This window comes from Mustela erminea, chromosome 17 (genome assembly GCF_009829155.1).
Source record: "Mustela erminea isolate mMusErm1 chromosome 17, mMusErm1.Pri, whole genome shotgun sequence".
In the NCBI taxonomy this organism is placed as follows: Eukaryota; Metazoa; Chordata; class Mammalia; order Carnivora; family Mustelidae; genus Mustela; species Mustela erminea.
Genome location: NC_045630.1, coordinates 39,616,703 through 39,631,998, shown reverse-complemented (window position 1 = coordinate 39,631,998; position 15,296 = coordinate 39,616,703). Strand labels below are relative to the sequence as shown.

General features: G+C 34.8%; 1 protein-coding gene across 2 annotated transcripts in view; it reads left to right on the top strand.

The window, feature by feature from the left end:
• The first annotated feature begins 529 nt into the window (after nucleotides 1-529).
• ATP6V1G3 (ATPase H+ transporting V1 subunit G3) overlaps nucleotides 530-15,296 on the top strand; it is a 54,110-nt gene continuing 39,343 nt past the window's right edge. Inside the window, exons 1-2 of one of the 2 annotated variants that reach the window (XM_032318867.1) lie at nucleotides 530-955; nucleotides 4,642-4,769. In XM_032318867.1, coding sequence (XP_032174758.1) covers nucleotides 4,709-4,769 — 61 coding nt within the window. In that variant the 5' untranslated portion in view covers nucleotides 530-955; nucleotides 4,642-4,708. Of the gene's footprint in view, nucleotides 956-4,641; nucleotides 4,770-15,296 lie in introns of those variants that run through there. The other variant, XM_032318866.1, reaches the window with a different exon arrangement.

Here is a 15,296-nt window from a genome sequence, read left to right as displayed (position 1 = left end):
AGAAGATGCGCATTGCTCTGTAGTATCAGAACACAGATCATTGGCTGCCTCTGAGCAATGTGGGTTGGAGAGGGACAGAAGGGAGTGATGCAAAGTGCACTCAGGAAGCTCTTGGAGGTGATGGATATGTTTATTGTCTTGAATGTTGTGATGGGTTCACAGATATATACACATGTCAAAACTTACTAACTTGTCCACTAAGTATGTGCAGTTTATTGTATAGCAATTATTCCTCAATAAAATCTGCTTTAAAAAGATGAATATGTATTGAATTCAGACTGTAGCTAAGGATATAGGAATTTGTGACCATCATCTTGATGATGATAGCTCAGGAGTCCCTAAAAGAGATTCACGAGGCCATGATTCTGCTCACAATGCATGCAGAACTAAGTGTCAACTGTCTATTTATAGTCAGTCTGCTTAGGTTTGAAACCCAGCCAAATAAATGTAGGAGGTGTGAATCTTTGTTAAGTTTCTTTATTCAACCCAGCTCAAATTTCTTACCCAACCTCATGAGATTGTTACAAGGATATAATAGATCACATAGTAAGTGATCAAAAAATGTTAGCTTAACAAATGCTATATTCTCATGTCAAAATTTGGGTGAGGGGTTCATAGATTTAGCCAGCTGCTCAAAGAATTCTGTGTCTCAGAAATTCAACCACTGTGGTAAGTGAAGCTGTGAAAGGCAGGAGAAATTATTCAAAAAGAATGTGCAGAAGCAGATGAGAAAAATAAGTAAGAATCTCGGGGAACTATCTGAGCTTGATGAGTGAGAGAGAGAGAAGGAACCAGATAAGAAAACTGAGAAGTAATGCAGAGGTAAAGCAGAAACCAGGAACTGGCAGGGTCACAGAAGCCAGAAGAGGAAATATTTTTAAGAAAAAAAATATCACATACTTCAGCCATGTGGAAGAAGCTCAACTGTAAGAATGATCGACTGGATCTGACAATAGTGAGTGTTAACTTTTTTGTTTATTGAGATATAATTGATATGTAACATTGTATTACTTGCAGGTGCACAAATAATGACTTGATATCTATAGATATTGAAAAATGATCACCACAGTGAGTCTAGTTAACATGTTGACCTTGAAGGGAACTATTTCACCAGAGAGGTGGGGAAACAAGGCATAGGAATAGGGGTATATAAAGGAATGGTTAGGAAGCTGGACAATTAATTCAGAGAACTTTTCGAGAAATTTAGAAATTATTTAAAAACAAAATAAAACAATAAGGCTATAGCTGTAGGTGGTGTTGGGGGAAAGAGAGTATTTCCCATGGTAAGGAGCACCTGAGCTTGTTTTCAAGATAATGGGAAGAGGCCAGAGAAAAACAGGTTGTTGGAAATGAAAAAAAGACAAAGTGCCTCTTTCAAAATGAGGTTTTAAAAGAAGTCAAAGAGGAAAGGCAATGGGGTATGCAGTCTTAGAAATACCAAAGACCTTATTACATTTTATGGAAACTAGAAAGAAGAAAAGAAGAGTGAGGACCAGAGACATTTTGAGTGAAGAGGAGGAAAATTGAGGTCTCTGGTATAACTACCGACGTCATGATCCAAAAAAAAAGAAGATAATTGACTGACATTGCCAACACAAGCATTGTAAGGCTAAGAGACTTGAATTATCAGGAACTTGATATTACCACATACATGATGTGCTGGATGTAGATTTTCTGAAGAATTTAAAGAGATAGAGTACTGCAACCTCATATACCTGACAACAGATACTATCACAGACTCAAAGTTTTATTTTGTTTTTAATAAGTATTGATAATAATATTGATGTCAAAAGCTACAAGCAATCAACCACAATATATACAACCATGGAATGAAGGACCTAGTTACTAAGTACACAGGTTCGTCTATTAAGCCTTTGGTTCTACTTCTGATTCTGCTCCGTGACCCTGAATAAGAATCTTTGCCTTGCTGAATATCAGTGTCCAACTATAAAGTTTGATCCAGGTTGCACATGGTAAAATTAAATATCTTTATTTCAGTTCCAGAGATGATATCATTTTTGGTTTAATGGGACTTGACAAGTTTTTTTTTTTTCATTCCAAAACAAAATATGTTATTTTCATCAGTAGATGAGAATAAATAAATAAGAAAACCCAAAGTCAATTGTCAGCTGCCTGTACCATGAGGGTTCAAATTTGTTAAAGTCCCCTAGTCACCTTTAATTTCCAATAGATAAAATAAGAAAAGGCCATTTGTCTGGCTACATAGGCTTCCTCAATCAGAGACAGCCAATGCCCTTCCAGCTTCATGTAGGTCATTCTAAACAAAATGTAGTGTTTCATTTTAGTAATAAAATTCCGAACTATTTATCTTTATGATATTTTCCAGAGAACCTGACCTCACATCAAGGAAAAGCAGTGCTTTGTTTCAGAAGGACACAAGTATAGTAATTAAATATGAAGTTTCAGGAATGAGATCACCTGAGTTTGAATTCTGGCCCCATTGCCTACTAATTATAGCTTTACCCTTCCAAGCCTCCTATTCTCCACCAGCAAGACAGCACTGTTAAAAATTTCAATGAGCGTGTGCATCAGATATGCTTCGGATAACATCTGGCACATAGTGAGCAATAAATGTTATTCTTTTTTTAATTTTTAATAAAAATGCACTACCTTTGGGGGAAATATTTTTTCCCTCAGTGAATATTTCTTCTGTTCAGATAATATTGTTGGGTACATTGTATTTGCAGCCTGAATATAAATTAGCTTTAATTGAGGCAATTAATCTTGAAATTAGTGTGGCCCCACAAAAAGCCATTGAATAGAGGGTGGCATTTAGAATATCTTCTGAACGGGACGCCTGGGTGGCTCAGTTGGTTAAACAGCTGCTTTCGGCTCAGGTCATGATCCCAGAGTCCTAGGATCGAGTCCTACATCGGGCTCCTTGCTCAGCAGGGAGCCTGCTTCTCCCTCTGTCACTGCCTGCCATTCTATCTGCCAGCGCTCGCTCTCTCTCTCTGACAAATAAATAAAATCTTAAAAAAAAAAAAAAAGAATATCTTCTGAAGTAAACCTGATAAACCTTCCACTTCATTTTTCCTCCTTCTTTTTCCCACCCATTTTTCTCCACTCCAGTAGGAAACAATGGTCCAGATATTGTTAGCAGAGAGTCCAAATAAATAGAAGGAGGCCTATCAGTTGGGGCGCCTGGGTGGCTCATTGGGTTAAGTGTCTGCCTTTGGCTCAGGTCCTGATCCATGGGTCCTGGGATTGAGCCCCGCATCAAGCCCCACATTAGGAATCCTTGCTCAGCCAGGAGCCTGCTTCTCCCTCTGTCCCTCCCCCTGCTCATGCTTTCTCTCTCTCTCTCAAATAAATAAGATCTAAAATTTTAAAAAAGAATCATTCTCTTTTATCTTAAAAGAGAGAGAGAGAGAGAGAGAGGCCTATCGAGAACTGGGTAAACAAACAAACAAAAAAAAAGAACTGGGTATGCCAGTTTGAACAGCTAAGAATTTATGTTGTGAACAATGGAGTGCCAATCTGGAGTTAAACGGGGAAACAGAAAGATGAAATATGCAAGTTAGAAGATGATTTAGGGATAACTATAAAACATGAATTGGCGAACTTTTTCTGGAAATGGTTACATGGTATTTTAGTTTTTGCCAGGTTTTGTTACAACTGCTGAATTTTGCTGCTATAGGACGAAGGCAGCCATAGGTGAGATGTAAATTAATGGGTATGGCTGTTGTTCTAATAAAACTTTATTTACAAAAACAAGCAGCAGTAGCAAGCAGAATTTGACCTTTTATAGAAGATGAATTGTACAGTGTAAGACTGAACCAGAATCAGGTATTCCAATGAAGTAGTTAGCATAATTGACCAAGAAAGCCCTGAGGAAACTTGAAGAAAGCCATTAGCAGAGAGACAAAAAGGAGGCAATAAGGTTTTCATATATGTAGGAGATAGAAACCACAGGTCTTAATAACCAGTTGGATATAGGTAGAAGTCATCATGAAAATCCAAAGTTTAGATCTGATTTGGATGATAGCGTACAGGTGGTACTCCCCACTCAATGATGGGAGACACGGGCACTGAACTATTACTGAAGGGAACACAGTACCTAGGAAAGCTCTGCCCTCTGATCACAAGTCACAGCCCTGACCAAAATTCTCTTCTCGGTGCAGAACCAGCAACATAATTTCCATGACCCACTATAAAATAAATGAACTTGTGGGAACCCTTATTGAAAATGATTAAGGTTTTCAAGACAATAACAGTAGGGCTTTAAATCAAGCATGGAAGCCTTTTGAAGCACTGGGCCTTGTGCCCACAAAGATTCACAGGACCATGAATCTGACCCTGCCCTTATCTCCAGTCTGGCGTCCTTCAGGGGTGGGTTAGCTACCGTAATTCCAGAAGCATGCTATATTTACAAAATGGAGCTTCTAGTCATGTTTCTTTTGACTAATGGATTTCAAGGAGGTTTTTCCACAGTGCAGGGCTTTGCTGTGCCAGTAATTAAGGAAATTTTTTACTGGGGTCATAGCTTTTTAACATGCCTCCAAAGCCCACTTTTGTTAGTTTCCCAATCTGTCACATAATGTAAATAGCTGTACTTCAATGGTGACTTCAAGTTAAAGGAGCTTTTTACATTTTTTCTTCCCTCATCTCTTATTCAAGATATGGCAAAATGGCAGAGGTGAGGGAAGACTCAATCCCCATGACTGACTGATACTGCCTTTGGAAGATGAGTTTCTCTCTGTGCATCAAGTTGACAAGGCATTTGGGGTGGCGCACTGAAAAGGAAGGTAAGCTCCAAAGTCCTAGATAGCCCCCCCCCAGCCATTTCCTCGGGGGACCTACTGATGTCTTAGAAGGTTAAACCCACTAGGAAGCATGGAGAATGTTCTGTGGCCAGTGAAGAAAACTTTCTTTGACTAGAAGTCCAAAAATACATGCTGTCTGTCCAACTTAACCACCATTGTTTTGTACCCTTAAACGACTCTTGACATTGCTTAGTACATCTTCCTTATGGTGACACGTGAAGCATGGGTCTTCAAGACCTTAAAGTCAGGTTTTGTATTATTTTTGTTCTTATTCCATAAAGTTTCAGAGGACCTATCATGTCAGGATATTAGATAATTTATGATTCATAACAAAGAGCAAGAAAAAAGAAAAATGTCATCATAGCTGATTATGATGTTTATGTACACACACACACACTCCATTTACAATCAATTACCCCCCTATTTACCAAGAAATATTTCTTTACATTTGGAAAAAGGAAAGCGAACTACCCAAACACAAGAATTCCTACAGAGCAGTCACCTATTTAGGGTTGCCGGATAAAATAAGAGATACTAAGTATTTATAGAGATTTGGGACATAGTTATACATTAAAATGTGTTATTTATTTGAAATTCTAATTTAATTGGATGCCCTGTTTTTATTTTTAATTGGTAAATCTGGCAACTCTAGAGCTGTGTGGGAAATCTAACCATATAACTTCTAAAGTCTCATTTAGCCCTGAGATTCTCAATCTAGGCATGACTTTATGGTTTCCAGTAAACCTATCTAAGAGTAGAAGTTAAGAGAGGGAAAATAGTGATTCAATAGAAGAATCTGTTAATCAAGCAAAACAGTAACCGCAAATGTAATCCACCTAATTGTAACCCTAACCCTAACCTAACTTAATGGTCTATAAAGTGTGATGTGCTCACCGCAGGAGACATTCAAGGCAGTCCACTTAAGTAGAGGAGGTAAAAAGGAGAACATTCCATTTTTAAATTAGAAAGAAGTTGACAGAAGAATTGAGCCTGGTTCTCTGTCTCTATCAGGAGGTGAAGGTATCATGAAGGATCTGCGATAGTTTCACAACACAGGGGGTCAACAAAGAAAAGTGTATATTAGTTTTCAGCACTATTAAAAGGGAGGGATAAAAATGTTTTTAATTTTTGTGCTTTGCTTTGCCACAAATGACATGACATCCTTAAAAATGTATATGCATCTTATTTGCATAAGCATGATTTTTGAAACTTAAATTTTCCAATATAATTTCTGCAGAGTTTAAATTATTTTCTAAGATACAAAACTGTGATTCTCCAGTTACTGTGCAGCAATAGCTCAAGGACATCAAGGATGGCAGGGATTTAGCGGATAAACTTCAACAAAAACCTTTGCTTAATTACCGGATGAAATTTAATTCCATAATTTAATAATCACAGTTAATAATGCCTTTTTTCTTTTGGATCTATATACCAACATGGCATATATTTTTCAGTTATGACAACCATTACAACCAAGTATCAGAATTGCTTTACCATAAAATTTTGTACAATAATAAAGTAGCTCCATACTTTTCATGTACGAAAATATTCTTATACATCTTCTTTGTGGAAACAAAACAGTTTTGATATTTTGCTTTACATGTTGAAACATTTCAGGGAAATTAAAGTGTGTTGAATCATTCATAAATAAAATGAAATATAAATTATTATATCTTTGATCTTTACCTCATCTACTTATTTTTTTAAATTTTGAGACTATTTTATTATATTAGAGACTGGAAAAATTCATATAATTTTTAAATAAATAATACTTAGAAATCAGAGAAGTGTTTAAAATTTTCAATTTGAGAGCTATGTAGTAAAATATATGTTCGGTGATCTGCACAATTACCTATCAGAGATATTTAGGAGACATTTCAAAATGGGTTGGAGATTTACTCTAAACTCTTAAGTTTTACTCATTTTTTCCCACTCTGAGTTTATTATTTTTGACAATTCTAAAGTATCCTAGGTAAAACTGCTTTTTATTTTGGAGGGGTGGGCAGTCTCCTGTTTTGGCAAAAAAAAAAAAAAAAAAAAAAAAATGTTTAATTTGGAGACCCAAGCCAGAACTATTCTTAAACTGCCTTTGCCTCAAAATTTAGAGGAACAAGGGTAAGTCTTCATTTTTGCATATAATACATAGTTCAACAGTGCTGTTTAAAAGCTAATTTAATCGTTTCTATTAAAGATTAAACCTAGTTCCTCTTCTTATAACTATCCAAAAAAAAAATTACTTACAACTCTGAATCTGAAGATGATCATTAGATTCTTTTCTTTAAAAAATGGTTGTGTCATTTTTAATTTGGTAAAGGAGAATGCAATACATTTTTTCTATTTTTTGTTAATTTGTCTACTTTAAAAAAACTTACATATTTGCAAAGTAATTGAATTTTAAAAAAAGATTGTATTTAGAATAAAGAGCTAACCAACAAATTCAGAAAATATTAGATCAAAGAATGGATAACTTAGTGTTCTTTGGGGGAAATTGCTATGAATTCTTGGAGAGCTAAAAAGAAATAATAGACAAGAGTAGAAATCATATGAAGTTAGATAAAGTTTAGTAACATGAACAAATATCACTTTTTTTTTTTTTTTTTTTTTTTGGTAAGCTCTAAGCACAATATGGGGCCTGAACTCATGACTCAGAAATCATGCTCTACCAACTGAGCCATCCAGGCACTCCCAAATGTAATTTTTTATTAGTTACAATTCTGTTTCAATAATTTAAAGTTAGAAGTCATCCTTAGCTTAAGGAATATATAGATTAACAACTTCATGACAAACCAGAATTACTTTTAATATTTTGACTAGGCCATATTTTATAGGCAAACTGAGTATAATTAAGGAAAATATTTTAGAAGCCTAAATTTATGGTTGGATGCCATTCATCTATGTAAAAGATATGCAGTAGAAATGATATATACAGGTAAAAACAACACATAGACTTATTTTTTTTTCAACCTGGCTAAAGTAATTGAATTTTCTAAAATAATGCTTTGGTGGCTTATCAAGAAAAGTCCCTAGAAAGTGAAGAAAGGAAAAAACACTTAAATCACTCACTGAGTTACTCTACACTGAGGACAGATTACACAAGTAAAATGGAAGGTAGGCCTGAGTGCTCAGATCTTGTCGGGGACATTGTGGCTTATTAGGGTTTCACTTGAGTATACAACTTTATAATATATGCTATATTTGAAATATGAGTATAGTGATAAAATGTCACCGGGTTTGTGGTTACCAATAAACCCATTTTCCAGGATCATCTAAGTTCTTTCCTTCAGACTACTTCTATTCAATTTTAAAGGACTATGTGGAAATCTCACATCTTGATTTAAGTTCTAGTTCTCAGCACCACTTCCCTATTCTTAAAAATTTATCTTTAAAGGTTCAGCTCATTTGTTACCTCTTTTATGAAAACATCCATGATGAATTCAGAATATTTCATGCAATGTTATTTCACTGATTATCATCAACATTTGTTCTCTGTTGGAAGATGAGCTCTACAAAGCAAGACACATATTTTATTCATCCTTCTATGCCCAATGCTTAGAACAGACAAGCTTAACATTGATAAAAGTCTGATAAACTTAAGGATAGAAGGCAGGGAGGGAGGAAGGGAGGGAGGAGAGGAAAAAAGGAAGAAAAATTAAATACATGAAAAAATGACTAAAGGAATGGTTTTTGGAGGAGGTATTGGATATTTCACTAGTTACTAGAGTTACAGGAAGAGTATAGCATATTTCTTCTTTAATATCCCCTGTTATGTAGGCATTAGATTGAGTCCTGAGCAATGAATAGCGTGAAAACCCAAGAGTTTGAAGTTAGAGCCAGGTGTAGTAGGTAGCAATAAAAAGTTAGTGCTAAATCAAAGGCAAGCAGATCATTAAAATAGAGCTGTCAATTAAAAGAGCCTAAGTAAAAAGTCAGAATTCAAACCAAAAGCAAAGGACTAGAAACTAGACGAAAGAAGAAGAGAAGCAGAACCAAGAGAAATCCCAAAGGCAAAGAGAGTAATTACTATAATTCTTTGTGTGTTAGTAATGACCTTAGCATTCCATAGAGACTAAAGGTCAGATCCTGCATAGGCTGCCTGAACTCAGAAGAACTTTGTTTACCAGATCCCTTACTTTTAGCATGATACTTTCCTCATTTGTAAACCAGATATGATAATGATACTTATCTCACAGGATTGGCACAAGAACAAAATAAAATGTGACTATAAAGCATCTAGCATAGTTCCTAACATAATCAATAATAAATGTTAGCTATTGTTAGTAGGGGTCCTAATTGAAGTTAGAAAAGCTAAGGTAAGAGATATCAAAAGAAAAAAAAAGTGGGGGATAGATCCTGGATACAGTGACAGTATTTATCAATTTACTTATATCAGTCCTGATTCATGTATGCAGTCTTAGTATCATATTTGGTTAGTTCTTTCACTATCTTAAACTATCATAGAAACTTTAAAAAATGAAATGTGGGGGTGCCTGGGTGGCTCAGTGGGTTAAAGCTTCTGCCTTTGGCTCAGGTCATGATCCCGGGGTCCTAGGATCAAACCCCACATCGGGCTCTCTGCTCTGCGGGGAGCCTGCTTCCTCCTCTCTCTCTGCCTGCCTCTCTACTTGTGATCTCTCTGTCAAATAAATAAATTAAATCTTTAAAAAAAATGAAATGTGTTAGAGTATCTTTAGGATGTCAAGATAGGGAATAATTTCCTGAAACACAAAATAAAATATACAAATTATAAATCAGTCAAATCAGACTGTGTCAAATTTAAAGTTTCTGAACAAAAGACAAAATGAAAAATAGTAATCAAGAAAATGCTGGTAAAATATAATGAATGACTTGGTTTCTATAATGACACAGAGATGGTTGCAGAGTACACCTCCCATACAGACCAAGAGAAACTGAACAAATTGCAACGGATTTAAATTAAACAGAATCTGTTCTTTTAATATATTGCCAAACTAGAAACTATAGCAAAAAGATAACTAGAAAATACCTGTTTAGAATCTAAACAATGTATTTCTAAATGACCCATTGATCAAACAATTAAATAAAATGTAGTGATATCCATTAGTTAAATTAAATCATTAATTAAAATATGACATATCAAAACATTTGGAAGTAGCTAAAGCCATGCTTAGAGGAAAATTTATAGCATTGACAAATGTATTAGAAAAGCAGAAAGGCTGAAAATTAATGAATAATTTTCACTGATCTAAATATTAATTTGATATACTTGAAAAGAAAGCACAAATTAAGACTAAAAAAAGTAGAAAAAAGGAAACATAAAGACAGAAAGAAATAAAAGAAAAGATGTTTTTTAGAACAAATTAACAAACCCAAATGTTGCTTCTTTGAAAGTACTTATAAATGTTATAAATCCAAGTTTACTGACAACTTTTTGAAATACCAAAATAAAAAAGAGGTCATCACTATTACATTCATATTCAAAGGTCAAAGTAATTTACCACATTGATATAATAAAGGGAAAACATGCTGTGCTCTTTTCAACAGATACAGAAAAGGCATCCATAAAATTCAACATCTATTCAAAATTACTTTTACTAAACTAGGAATAAAAGGAATTTCACTAATCTGAAATTTTAAAGCTATTAAAAAGCTATTAAAAGCTTTCCTCTATGGATCTCAAATGAGACAAGGATGTTAAATCATTTTTCCAAAACAGAGTAGAAAAATCCAAATCCCATTTATGTTAAAAATGCATCCAAATCATTTGCATCTGAACTGTTTTCTCCCCAGCGGTCTAAAGGAGACTGAGAGAAGGATAAAAAAGGCAGAAAACAGATCGCTCAGTCTTTTATTCTTTCTTCGTGTTTTTCATATATGTGTGTATATAGAGAGAAAGGCACATAAAAGACAGAAAAAATGTAAGTAGTAGCAGAAGCCAATGTTAAAATGTAGATGTTGCTGGTGTAAAGGAAAGAAGGAAAACATGGCAGAAAGCCAGACTGCTTGGTGATTTACAGAGACATAGGAGAAAGGCAGGCAAGGGCTTGGGAAATGAAACACTTGGGAGACTGAAGGAATAGGTTTTTGAATACCTTATGTTTTATGTTTTGCTTCTATTTCATTTTTTTATCATGGTGTAGTAAGTGCTCTTAAATCCTGACACAATTAGATTATTTACTTTCCACTGAGTCAGAAATAGTCATCATCTCTTTTGACTAGGAGGGGGAAAAATGATTAAAACAAAGAAGTAAAATGGCCTAAGATGATCCTAATTCCTTCCAAAGCTCCCCCTACAAATAAAACCACATGCCTCTATTATCACCCTAACAAAAAGACAGTGAGCCACACCCTGAATTTAATAGAAATATGTGAATATAAGTGACAATAAGCTAAGGCAGTGGAAAAAGCCCAATACTAAATGACAATTTATAAATTGATGTTTTCATTATCATGACCCATATTACAAGAATCATTAATGAACCTGCTCATTCCAACTAAATTTAACACTTAGATTTCAAGTAAGATGAATATTCCTTTCCATTGTAGATTTTACAGGTTAACACAAACAAGTCATTTTCCCCTACTGAACCTGTATTTTAAAATAATCATTCACACAAGCATACTCCACAATGCACTTTCCACATGGATGTTTGTGACTATGTTAAATTCCTATTCATGTTAAAGTGGTTGGGTATCGTTAAAAAGTAACATCAGATTTGCTAGGCAAAATAGCCAGTTATACTGTATTTTGCATCTGACCATGTTAGCATGTTATAGGCATAGCAAGAAATTTTTGGTAAAATCTAGGGGTTGATAGCATAGACTATGAAATTCTGGATTCAATCACAAATGAGCCATTAAAAGTTAACTTTATAAAATAAATAAACAAATAAATAAATAAAACTACCAATCTGTTGGCTGAGTTTTGCCAGGGCATCTAGAGCTGAACCTCACCAGTCCACTATACTCAAGACTGTAAACTGCCTGTTATTAAATTGTTTTTCCTGTGCTAAGCACACAAAGATACATTGAAATCAGGCAGGTAACAGCGTTAGCTCCCGATACATTCTCCAGACTTTATGGAGCCAAATTTCGTGTTGCCAATCAATACGGAGCCACGCGGTTGTTTTTAAATGTCTTGCCACAGGAATTGGCTCGCAGCCATCATAGCAGGGTGGTGGAAAGTAAAGGAAGCTGATAATATGGCGGAAGAGGGAGCAAATGGTTTTTGTCTCCCTGGAGTCTGTTTATTTGTATATTTTGCTATACAATCAGTATTTTAAAAGAGAGCTATAAATTTAGATCCCTCAAGTCAGAACTCTTGGAACATGGTTTTAATCTAGAGAGGACAATTCTCTTGCTTAAAATCTTGAATCTCCCCATGTGTTCATCTTAAGCTCAACCGGTCAGAGACCCAAATCGTAATTTAGTAAAGGTAAACGTTTGGTTTACTAGTTTTAATTTTTATTGTATTCTATAATTTTGAAGTTCTATGTGACCTTGCACCTTTGCAGTGTTCTCTAGCAGAGAAGGATCCAGATTTTAGATATCCAAGGGAAAAAGATAGTTAAAAGTAAGAAAAGCAGCTAAGGGAATTTAAGTATGTCGTTTCTGAAATCTGCCTTTAGAGCTCACTTTCTTGCCATATATATGCATTTTATGTACTCAAAACAATACAGTATTTCTGCTATTTTACAGTGATTTTTCAGCAAATAAATCAAAGGTTATTTAAATTTGTTTAGTGATAGAAGAAAATATTTATCAAAAAAGTCTTTATGAGTGGTGATAGGAAGTCAAGCATTTATGTATGATTATTGCATTTGGAGATCATTTTCTAAAGCAGAAAGCCAGATTTTTGAGAATTCCCTTCCCCATAAATAATCTGCCATAAATAATAAAAGATTTCCTTCTTTTTCTTCTATGTAAAATAAAAATCCCTTGGTAATTCAATGAAAATATGCCTTGATATTTCTCATATTGCATTTTTTTATCCTTTTTTATTATGACTCAGGCCTCTGAAAGGTTGAGCAGGTGTATCTAGGAGTCAAATAACATGGAACTTTGTCTTCTCTGGTTACTTTTTCTCATTTTGGACATATAAGCACTTATTATTTTTTTTCTCTAGGGACCATTATATCCTCCAAATATGTACAATAAATGTCATAACTATCCACAGGAGGTACATTAGTTGTTCAGATGAAGGGAGGTTGGAGTATGATTATATATCTGGGAGAATCAGGAAGAGTTTCTTTCAATCTGAGTTGCAAAATGTCTTAAAAACATGTTCAGATGTTATAGATCTCTTATTACCCTTGGAGCTCGGAATAGGGAGGAGTCAAGATGGCGGAGAAGTAGCAGGCTGAGGTAGCAGGACATCAGGTAGCAGGAGTTCAGCTATTGAGTTATCAAACCATTCCAAACACCTACAAATCCGACAGGAGATCAAAGAGAAGAGCAGCCATTCTAGAAAGAGAAAATCGACCACTTTCTGAAAGGATAAATGAGGCAGAAGAGAGAATTAGTGATATAGAAGACCATATGACAGAGAATAAAGAAGCTGAGCAAAAGAGAGACAAACAACTACTGAACCACGAGGGGAGAATTTGAGAAATAAGTGATACTATAAGATAAAACAACCTTAGAATAATTGGGATTCCAGAAGAAGAAGAGAGAGGGGAACAGAAGGTATATTGGAGAGAATTATTGTAGAGAATTTACCCTTGGAGCTAGGATATTGCTCAGCAAATTTACAATTAAAATGTATGTTGCTTAATGAGTTAATGTTTCTCATTTCATTTACCGATATACAAATAGCAACACTATCAGGTTCTGCCTCAAGTCACAACAGGGATAGGCAGTGTGGTACAATATTTTATTTCTTCATTTGTGTTTATACATACTTTTGCAGACACTGATGGGGTTCAAGAAGTTTTGGGAAGTCATAGGATGAATATGGGCACTTTCTGGAGTAGCAGTTTTACTTGAGGGAGGAGAGAAAGTCAAATAATGTGAAGTAAGTTGTTAAGTTATTAAAAAAGTAATATTGAAGAAAATATGCTATAGATTAATATACTAAATTCACATAGATTTTTTAAGATAAGTAAATTTTGGATACTTAACAGGAATGTAATGTTTCAGTAAGATGTGTTCAGCTACAGCATCCCATATCATCCAGGATTGATTTCTTTTAGAACTCCTCTATATTTTGCTTTTAGGACTATATTGGTGAGGAAGCATGAGAAGTATAATAAAGCAAGAGTAACACTGAGCTTCTGGTTTTCCCCCTGCTGGTGATGTGAACCTGGTCAAAGCTTGCCCAAAATGTATATATAATGACCAAAATACTATTACCAAATCAATATTACAAAGATGTGATTAAAGTAATTGAATATGGCTGGCTCAGTTAGTAGAGCATGTGACTCTTAATCTTGGGAATGTAAATTTGAGTCCCACATTTGGTATAGAGATTACTTAAAAATAAAATATTTAAAAAATCAAATATGATACTTTATGAATTAGAAAAGAAAAGAAACATATTTTTTCATTTATTTATTCTTTTACTTATTGTTTTATTTAGTAGAGATTTATTGAAGATTTCCCATGTGACAAAACTCCACTAGATATTGTTCTTCTCTTCAAGGAGACTACAGGCTAAGAGAAGAGACAACTCAGTCACTTCAACACAGTGCACGGAGGCCAATAATAGATGTTTCCTCTGAGTTTAGTGACATTTGAGAGAAAACCTGATGGTAAAGGGGTGAGTCACAGAAGACAACTCAGGAAAGGGATTTCTGGGCAGAGGAGACATACACAGACCCAGAATTAGGAGCACATTTCATTTGTTAGAAGGACATCACGTTTCTGAATTAACATTTTGAGGAATCAACTCAGATGTATGGTTTTCTTCAGCAGTGTTTTATGTGGAATTGAAAGGTAGTTCAATTTTCTGAGACTTAAGGCTCGACCAGGTGATTACAAAGAAGGGAATTTGAATGTATAAACAAGGAAGTGATTTTTATGCAGGAATCAGGAAATCCAAAGGAGACATGGTAGAAATTACTGATAGAAAAAAACGTGGTAAAGTTAGCACACAGGTGGGTCTGCATGAAGATGGAGAATTGTCCAAGTGATACACTGAAGCATACTGAGAAAAGCATATGTCACATAAAAACACATAAAAGTCAAGGGGAAAAGCAGGTTATAGAGCAAGATTTAGATTATCATCCCAATTTTGTAAAACTAAATACTTGGGAAAATGCACAACAAAACATTAATAGTGGTTATTGCAGGATGATAGAATTATGAGCCCATTTTATTTTATTCTCTTTGTCTTCTATATTTTCCAAATTTTCTTCATTGAATATATATTGCTTTTGCAATTGAGAGAAAATTTAAAACAGATGTGGTTGCCCAGAAATATGGGAGTAAAACCACACAGGTAATTAAGGACAATCATTCCCAGACCTGAAGAAATGGAGAGTGACATTGGGCACCACAGAAGTATTGCAAGCTGATTCTGAGATGGACAGGCAT